The 10,696-nt window shown below is 39.5% G+C and overlaps 1 protein-coding gene across 1 annotated transcript; it reads left to right on the forward strand.

Moving 5' to 3' along the window:
- The first annotated feature begins 1,108 nt into the window (after window positions 1–1,108).
- Window positions 1,109–4,209, forward strand: LOC137280941 (uncharacterized). The gene is made up of 5 exons (XM_067812122.1): window positions 1,109–1,587; window positions 1,836–2,009; window positions 2,546–2,647; window positions 3,060–3,240; window positions 3,928–4,209. The coding sequence occupies exons 1-5, from the start codon at window positions 1,189–1,191 to the stop codon at window positions 4,014–4,016; spliced, it is 945 nt and encodes a 314-aa protein (XP_067668223.1). The 5' UTR covers window positions 1,109–1,188; the 3' UTR covers window positions 4,017–4,209.
- Window positions 4,210–10,696: the final 6,487 nt, after the last annotated feature.

Raw genomic sequence — 10,696 nt, forward strand, 5'->3', positions numbered from 1 at the left:
TTAAGCATCAGCTGGGAGAATATACACTGAGGGAAAAAATAAGGGGTCACATGGAAGCACAAGTGTTCCTTCACATTTGCACAGGTTTACAAGCTGTGCGATACACTTGTGAAGAAACTTTGGAAAAAAGATATGGGAACATTTGTACTTTCATGTGCTCCCTTATTTTGTCCCTGTTTATCCCATAATTACCATCATCATTTTCTTGAAAACCATACTTGGATACATTTAAATTAAAAAATAAAAAATAAAATAAATATAAATATTTCACAGTCCTTTGACAACTGGTTGTTTTATAGCTCGTATTCATTGTTTAGACAAAACTTTTCCCGTCACTCTATGGCTGAAATAGTGCCGAGGGGACGTTATTTTAACTCCCTCACTCACTCTAAATTGCCCGAGTCATTTTCGATCTATTCACTGACGCGATGGCAACGTTTGAGTTGTTTCGTTCAGTGTTGTGTTTTACTTTTGCCGATCCGTGTAGGTCTGGGGTAGAATAAGTCTTCAGTAAACCATGCTAATAGGCTACTAACGGCATCTGGTGGTCAGGGTAGCTGACTTGGTTGACACATGTCAACTGTTCCGAGTTCCCATCTATGTTCATATGATCATGCTGTTGATCACTGGGTTATCTGGTCCAGATTCGATTATTTACTGACTCACTCAGTCACTTTATTTGTACCGTTAGTTATAACATCAATAATGATCGAGAGTGTTATCACCTGTCGAGACAACTTCACATCTGTCAAAAATATTATATAAAAAGGAGATATTCGGAACAAAGAGGTCAAGAAGGGTTATGGATTTGTGTGGCTGGCAATAGAACAACCACTTCTTTAAATTGCGAATAGCGTGTCTCAAGGAATGCAACATATTGTTTTTATTTAACCTTTCCCTGCTGCTCCGCTAGAACCTCTACATGACCCCACAATATCCATCTGTTTATGGCATTGTACATGCAAAGGATATACGGTGGATTTTCAGGACAAAACAGGGAGATGAATGGTTATGTTGACGTCACATTTGTTTGTGTACTCAATCATGCATATCAGATCCAATAAATCCCCCGTAGGTCACCAACTCCTGTTCCTATATAAGCCAGATTTATCGCTTTTAGTTACATTTGTAATTCGTCTACCGTTGATACAGTCTATTACTGTGTTATAATCGACTGCAGAGTTAAACATGAGGATCACGCTTATTTTGCTAGCTTCCTTGGGTTGCCTTGCATGTGCGAATGGAAATAGAAGGCAAACAACCAGAACAAATGACCTAACACGACCAGACTTGGCAGGGCATGGTAGGCTGGCAATACGCGGACCGATAAGAGGACCTCTTAGAAGTGGAATGAACGGAGCACGACCTTCAGCTAGAGGACAACGACGGGGAGGACGAGGACCTACAAGAGGACAAAGACAAGGTCTACGAGGATCTACAGGAAGAGGACAAAGACCGGGAGGTCGAGGATCAACTGCAAGAGGACAAAGACCCGGTAGAAGAGGACCTCCATCATGGGTACCACGAAGACCAGGAGGCCGTCCACTTGGACGAAGAGGGCAAATGAGAAATTCAGTTAATGCCGCGGTGAGTCTTTTGGTGGCTGTGATAATCCATCAAGTGTTTATTCAATCCTTAACGCATTTTATGCGTCTGTATATTGAATATATAGATGGATAGATTGATATGAGTGTATTTGCATGTATCTGTATGTATTTGTATATTTGTATGTATAACGTTGTCACCATTTAACCATTTTTATTTATTATTTTATTTTTCATATCGAATTGTGTTATCGATTCCTACTTTACGAGTTTTCTTGAACCGTTTTCCAGCTTGGGGATAGCGTTGAACGACGTCAGTGGCTTCGCATGGTAGATGCCAACATCACCGTCAGAGAGTTGGCTCAGTTCAACAGGACTAAGGAATTCATTACCTTAGCTTCATTCGGCAGAGCTCTCAGGAATTCCAACATCTCATCCGCCTTTTCAGCTTATGATTTTCCAAACGTAATTGTTTTCATTTCTATTGTAATGAAAATACAACTACACACCGTTAGAGTTGACTCTAAATATAACCATCATGCACTAGTTTTAGTCACGATGTGGCTGCAATACTGATAAAGCTACTTTAAATTTTAACTAACTCAATCACATTTGACGTAAGACAATTCTTTAAGAATTTTTTAGAAGTTGGATCATGTTTGACATCAGTTGTAAAGGAGTAGTTAATACATTAGAACTTGTATAAAGCTGAAAAATTATTATTTGCAAAGTAACTGTTCACACAGTTGCTTACAAAATTCACTCAGAGCCTTTATTATCTACAGAACCAATTATGTTCATTTATATATAATTGTTGTCACAATTTACAGAATACAAAAATTGCGGGGTGTAACAATGTGGATACAAAATGAATGACACATTTCACAGTGGAGCTGTTTCTAAAACTATAGCAGTCATTACTGTCCACCACTTTGACCCTGTTCATCTATACCTGGAAACGGTCGGGAGGCAAAATCATTACAAGTGTGTTTTCCTTCCAGAGTGTAGCGGCAGCTCGTGTGAAGATTAACAACACCAAAGTCTGTCTGGTGTTCCCTATCTCAGATTTCAATGCAGCGATCAACGCTATCTCCGACAGGAGTGTAAGTACATGTTCGAAGGCACTTCAGCATAGTCACCTTCATGATGGGACTACTCCTAGTACAGGAAACCGAGGTTGAGATCGTTGATCAGGCAGGGCACATGTTTAACCATTCAGTTTACAGCTATCTGCCACACCTTGTACCAGTATGTTTATGCATTTGGATTTTTGGCTTGAGCAAAACTGAAGCCTACTGGATTAAATGGTGATAGAAAAATATATATCCTTGAGTTCCGCTGGTTCTTGAATAAAGGTTTTGAAAAGACACTGGATAAAAAGGTAATGTTAGACTAGTAATGTACAATACTATAAAAACAAAAGGACAAATATCTGGCTCGATAGAGTTGAAGTAGCGTATACATCTTCAGACAAATTTGTTCTGGGTAAATGTCAAAGTATTTTTTTCGTTACAGACATCGGCGATAGTATCAACCCCAGATAGCGATGACGAATACACGATGAAGACCGATGACAAGATGACAGAGGCGGAGTTGGCAGCTTTCAACACGACTTCGCCTAACTTGTACCAGATCTGCCAAGGACGACGCACTACATCACCGGTCATTATCGACACCACGTCAGCAGTTCAAACTGGTGAGATACTAAACATATATTTTATCTTTCCTACTTCACCTAAAAGGCATCGTGTATTTTCAGAGCTTAGTAGGTACAGAGTAGTCTTTCGCCTGAGGTTCACTTTCCAGGACTTCTATGGTGGCATACGTATTTGGATTCATAGGTATTTTTTACTACGGACATAGCACTACGTGTAGGAACTTGAAATCGACGTGAGTTGAATTGACCGATGTTTTAAGAGTAGTCTACTAACATGAAGACACGGCAGCGTCATGTCTGTTTGAAGCTGGCAGCAGTACATGATTTAGACGTTTACGATTTCCTATAACCATGGGCAACAAAGGGTAAATGTTAAAACCATAAACGTGTGGGACCGGAACCAACGAGCATTTGGGCTGGCGTGTGTGTTTCTATAGATTAACAGTTGTAATACCGCTCCTTTCCTTCATCAGTAGAAAAATATATCAGCCTATTAACAATGAAAATTGTGCTCTTTTTTCCTTCATCAGTAGAGAAATGTCATTCTATGAACAATGAATAATGCTGCTCTTTTCCTTTGTCAGCCGAGAAATGTGCCAATCTATTAACAATGAAAATCGTGCTCTCTCTCGCCCACTGTGTCTGTGTTCTTTTCTCTCTCCCTTTCTACCACCCCACCCACAACCATATATGGATAGATGTAACTATGAACCAATGTGTTTGTAGGTGATGACGTAACAGATATGGACCCCGTGACGTTCTTATCCATCAACGGCAAAGTTACAGTCTACCTCAAGTCCTCATTATCTCTGTAATCATGGCACAGCTTTTCTACATTCAATTATTCTCGAAATCCGCGCTGTTTTTAAAACGGAAATATAATTACACTGTTCATAGTATATTAGAAGATATGTTTAGTTCTTGTACTTATCACTTGTAGAAACTAATCGTCATAATGTACTGAGGAATCTAATTATTTTGAAAAGGAATAAACACTTTTTTTACTGACTTCAAGGCTGTCTGTTTACTCTTCTATAAGGTGTTACAGGACATTGGCATTGTCAAGTGTGTGTGATTGATTTCGCATATTCCTAGAGTGAGTGTAGTGAGTTTAGTTTTACGCTACGTTTTAGTAGTATTCCAGCAATATCAGATCAGTGATACCAGAAATGGGCTTCACGCGTTGTAGCCGTGTGGGGAATCGAACTCAGGTCTACGGCCTGACAAGCGAACACTTTAATCACTAAGCTACCCCACGCACGTAATCACGTTTGCCATTACATTATCTACAAAGAATTCAGACACCAAAAGCGTGTCTAAAACTTCGGGAGAGACAACAATTGCAAGTAGTGCAATCTTGGAAGACTGTGACTTATCAGTCGGGTAAAGTAATAGACTGGAAATAATCGGGAATCCTAAAAGCCCCAGATTCATCAGTTTGTGTAAAATGGAGAATGTTAAATGACGATACTGCCGATCTGTCCGAGTGAGTGAGTTATACTCTGACGGGTGTCGCCATTGTTTCAACTATATGCTGACGAGAAGACGTTTCTGTATGCACACAGCAAGGTCGTTAATTAAAAGTTGCATTTGAACCTGATTTTTGTCATACACGGAATTACAGTATAATTACAACAGTTGTAAGGGCCCTGGGAAGGCACAGTACCCCTGTTCTCTGCACTGAAACCTTGCGGGGTCTGTTACAATTCTGTAAAAGTATAAGTGACTGTGTACCAAGATGTGGATTATTCATTGTGGCATTCCCTAACAACTAGTTTCAAACATTAGAGCAGCGGGAGTTCCGTACGTTTGCCTTGATAAAAGGTGACACCATTTAATACCATAAATATGTTTTATTATGTTCATACAAGCATATTTCGCCATATAGCTGGAATAGTGTTGTGTGAAGGCGTTACGCAAAAAACCTAAACTTTTTAGCTTTGAGTGTGTAACGTATCCATTCAAGAACCACTAAGGCATTTAAAACGGACCCTTGTTTACAACTGTACGTCTGTGGGGGAACTGTAAGTTGCTATGGTGCAAATAGCATGCGAACTGGGTTCCGGTAACAATGATTCACAATGGTCTCTAGGCCTTTTTGCAGCTGTCACGCATGTATGCCCATATAACGAAAGAGTGTTATTTGACTTCAAAAGGTCAGAAAATGAAATATTTAATATGTTAAGTAATTTAACCTTCTTAGACAACCGTTTACCTTTGCTTGCCTCCCAGCACTCACTCTTGAGATAAAGGAAATGAGGGTAATCGTACCCCTGCGACACAAATAACCGAGCTGTCACAAACCTCAATACGTCCATTTTATTATTTATGCCTTATTCAAGTCACATGGTCTGATGGGGTACCAGAGTTACGTAGCTGGAAGATGCCGAAATCGATGATGTGTTGTGAAATAACTATAACATAACAATGGTCAAACCTGTCTTATACTTAACGCATGTAGAAATGAGTGCAAACAGCAAGATTTGTGTCGATGACTCGAACACAGACTCAAGAACAAAACATGTGCCTATGCTAGTTATTTGTTGAAACCATTAGAGAGTTTTGGAGAGAAATGGAGACCTTTGTTACGTGTATGGAGCGAATGCGTGTTAAGTCTGTAGCTAAGTGTTTAGAGACTGTTGTTAGAAGAGAGATGAGATAACTAAAGCCAAAGCGGTCAAAGTTTAAACTAAATCTGATACTTTAACTTGTTAAAGAAAACAGATGTAAAAGCGAAATCCATTCAGTGTGTGTCGCTACAGTTTTCATAGACCATCTTTTACGAAATGAAAACAGACAAAACTTTAAAAAGTTCTCAGTTGAATTTGACAGTTTCTAATCGTGCAGGGAAATACACGACGTCGTACATTTTTGCGACACTGTTTATGTGACAAGCGAACTACGCATATAAAAGCATAGTATCAAGCTTCGTCATAGTTCTCAGAACGGATTGCTGTCACTTTATGCTTCTGTTTGAATTAGGTTCCCATGAATAACAGATGAGGCATAATAACACCGACAGGTCTTTGAAGGTGCAACGGCGGTCAACAGGAGACTGTTTACAGTGTCTGCTCATGAAACGACGACTGTGAAATTCTCTTTGATGGACACTTTGATGTCATTTTGACTGACTTAATGGTGATGGATGGAAGTTTGACGATCGACAATACAACAAGGAAATGGCGATTTAGCTGTGGTGTGTTTTAAGTAGCTTATGAATATATACAGGAGAAGTCGACGGAATACGGAAATTGAAATATATACCGTTAATTGGCCGTTTCTCTGCATAAAATGTGTTCAGTGGACCCGCACGTACGCACTTTGACGTTATTACTCATGTTCCTACACACTGAGACACAAGTGCGGGTTCTGACCCCACGGGGGGCAGTATTGCCTCTCGATGTCATCGTGTTATTAGCTTTTAGCTGAATGCACAATTCATGCGTTTATGCTTAAAAAAATATATGCTGCAGAAGGTCCGTCTAAAAATCAGAACAGGACGATAGCTGAGCAGTTTAGATAAACAGGTCGATGTTATTGGACAAGCGAAAGGCGACATGTATACTTTCTAAAAGCTTGTGGTTAATAATTCATGTTTAGGTAGGTAATTTGAACGGAAGCCTGATGCTGCTTGTTTTATGAATATTGTTTCAATTCATTGTCTAGACAGTAGTGAGTCAGTGAGTCAGTGAGTTACTGAGATTAGTTTTACGCCCCACTTGGCAATACTATACCTACTAGTATATGGCGGCTGTTACAAATAAAGGCTGGATCAGACATTTCAGTCATCAACAGCATGAGCATCGATCTACACAAGTGTGACAGCGCGCCTGACCACCCACAGCCTCCTGTGAAACGCATGGTTCACTGAAGATCTTTACCGACCACGATCTTCAAGGGTCGACTTGACTGTAGTATGTCAGGACTAGTGTTGTGTCATACAAGCCGATAAACACTAAGTCTTGATTACATTATGACATTATTTTGCAAGAACATATGAATATGTCCAGACTTAAATAATTACTTATTGTCGTTTTGATATTCCTCAGTAACTGGGGGCGCTGGGGTAGCCTAGTGGTTAAAGCGTTCGCTCATCATGCGAAACACCCTGGTTCGTTTCCCCTCGTGTGTACAATGTGTGAAGTCCATTTCTGGTGTCCCCTCTGTGATATTGCTGGAATGTTGCTTACCATGGCGTAAAACCAACTCACTTACTTACTCACCTCTCGCTAACTGCCTGTTCCAATCCAAGGTTCAAGCTTACATTTATTCTCTTGTCTAGCAGTTTATAATGTTCAGTATAATATGTCCGCAATCATAACCATCGTGTGCTTCGACTAACATATTCAAACTCATGACCTTGAACTATCGCCACATAACCAGGCCGTTAAGTGCGTACATACCAGATCGTACATCGTGGACACCTTCATCTGACTTCCTGGTATGGTTTAAACATATTTATTTCCAGAAGAGGAATTGGATTCATAAGCAAGCAATATATTGCTCCGGACTTCCTGATATATGGGTAATACGTTGACGTTTTGGAGACTGAGCTGCTTTCCCATATGACAAGCCAACGTTTAATGTCACAGTGTCATTACATTGTCACAACGTATGTGAACGTCCATTTACGTTGTCGCAACCTTGTGATACGTCATTTCAACGTCACCACAAGAATTGTTTACTTGATGCTGGCGTATTTTACATTGTCTTTACGTTCCGTTTTACTTTAATACTTGAAACGTTTTCCCAGACGTGTACAGTACACAAGAAACAAAGCAGAAATCCATTTCAATGTTCATTCGTCAATTTGCATACAGTTTTCGTCGTGTGCTTTCTGAAGTTGTTGCTGACGGACCCCAAAGCACAACATTTTCACAACGTAAATTTGCAACGTTGTTATTGCCTTAAGCTTGTAACATAATGGTATAAAATGACAAAATACTCACGTTGTGACAAAGTTGTGTCATGACGTTACCAATCTTCAACCCTCTCTCAGCGTTGTTATTGCCTTAAGCTTGTAACATAATGGTATAAAATGACAAAATACTCACGTTGTGACAAAGTTGTGTCATGACGTTACCAATCTTCAACCCTCTCACAACGTTGTTATTGCCTTAAGCTTGTAACATAATGGTATAAAATGACAAAATATTCACGTTGTGACAAAGTTGTGTCATGACGTTACCAATCTTCAACCCTCTCACAACGTTGTTATTGCCTTAAGCTTGTAACATAATGGTATAAAATGACAAATTACTCACGTTGTGACAAAGTTGTGTCATGACGTTACCAATCTTCAACCCTCTCACAACGTTGTTATTGCCTTAAGCTTGTAACATAATGGTATAAAATGACAAAATACTCACGTTGTGACAAAGTTGTGTCATGACGTTACCAATCTTCAACCCTCTCACAACGTTGTTATTGCCTTAAGCTTGTAACATAATGGTATAAAATGACAAAATACTCACGTTGTGACAAAGTTGTGTCATGACGTTACCAATCTTCAACCCTTTCACAACGTTGCGAATACGTTGAGTTTTAACTGAGAACTTTTGGTTTTGTGCTGGATGTTCTAAATTTCTACAATATCGGTATATTTACGAGCAGTGACCGAAAAGATATTTTATTTTCTTGTCTCAAATACATTGTCTGTTCGTAAGTGGTGTATGGTGCCCATAATTAAATATTATAAAAATTCGTTGTGTCTGTGTTTTTGGGACCTTAATTACTTATCCGTGGCTCGACGTATTCGCAAAATCATGATTAAATATGGCATGTCCTGGGACTAAGCCTTAACTTTAATCTAACCGTACGTTGGACATGCTATGTGTTGACATCTGTATGGCCCAGAAACTTTGACGTATTTATTGGTGTCTTAATATTTTGGCATCTTGTTATCCTGCCTTCGGGATATTTTGGTCGACGCTTCATTTATCCTAGTGGACTAAGACAGTGAGCCGACCTGTCTTCAATGTATACATATACGACGATCGCAAATCACGGGCGAGAGGCAAGACAGACAATGACGCAGTCGTTTAGTGACAGGTCATTGATACGGTTACTCAGCCACTGTGAACTGTCGTCTTGACTTGATCGTACTGCTGTCATACCGTGCTGATGATTGTTTTAAATAAGAAATATATATATTTTTCAAATAATCAATAACTACAAAATATATTTTTGATGTTTGGTTGAAATAATTTACATCCATGCTCGATGGGTAGTGACCAAATGAAGAAAAATAAAGAGACTGCTGTGCGTGGCAAATAACTGTGTGAATCGTAGAGAAGACAGTGTTGGTAGCATTAAAGTTCTAATATACAGTAGTGCTTAGATCCAGTATGTTTCAGGTATGCGGCACTGTTTTTAAATATGTTATACGGATATAAAGTTTGCCGTTTGAGCCCGTTTCTGCGTCTTAAAACTTTCGCGAGGTCCGGACAAGCACAACATGCGTAAAAACATCTTACTCGCAAAAGTATTTCTCGTTTTACAGTACTACTACTAAGCAACTATACATAATGATCATCAAAGATGTCGGATGTACTGAAAGACGAGTATAAACGATATAAGGTACTTGATTTGCTGATGTATGTCTTTACATACAAGTTGGATTTTGCCCATCGTTAAAAAAACATGCCGAACAACCAATCTACAGTTTCTTCTGGAATAGCAATCCTTGACATGACCAACGGATTGAGTAAGTATAGTTTTACACCGCACTCCAGCACAATTCCAGCTATATGGCGGAGGTCTGTAAATAATAATTTTAGTTCGTGAAATTACAAGAAAAACGAAATACTCGTGTTGAAAGCAGTGATGAGGTCATTCGGTTCACATTTGTTAAAACTCAACTCGTACATTGAATAAGACACGAAACAACACATTATACTTTCTCTCTAGTTTTTGTTTGGAAAACACATGCGCAGATCGATGATCGTGTTTCAATCACTGGATTGTCTGGTCAAGACTCGATTATTTACAGACCACCACCATATTGCTGAGTGCGGCGTAAAACTAAACACGCTCGCTCACCCACTCACTCACATTGTAGGTAACGTAGATAGCGGGTAACAATTAATATGGTCAGGTAATACTGAAAACGGGAAACATTACAAGCGGACACGTAGCTTGGAACATGGTGAGGTCATATTGAACACGGTGTTGACAACACTGAAAAGAGTGAGGTAACACTGAAGACTAATGTAGGTAACATCGCAGGCCGAAAGGCATCATTGAACACCATATATATATACTGGTGACACAGCCAGGTAGCAATGGATGGGTGCGGGGTTGGTTACGCTGAATACGGAGAGGGGAACATTAAACACAGAGTGCGTAATTCTGTATACGATGAGTAAAGAACACTGAATGGGTAAGATAGAACACGGAGTAGGTAGTGTAAGTAGTGTGTGCGATACAACGTGGTATGGGTAAGACACAACCCATTGTGAGTAAGATAGAAAGCAGTATGGGCAAGTCAGAACAC

Source organism: Haliotis asinina, chromosome 1, assembly GCF_037392515.1.
Source record: "Haliotis asinina isolate JCU_RB_2024 chromosome 1, JCU_Hal_asi_v2, whole genome shotgun sequence".
NCBI classification, from domain to species: Eukaryota; Metazoa; Mollusca; class Gastropoda; order Lepetellida; family Haliotidae; genus Haliotis; species Haliotis asinina.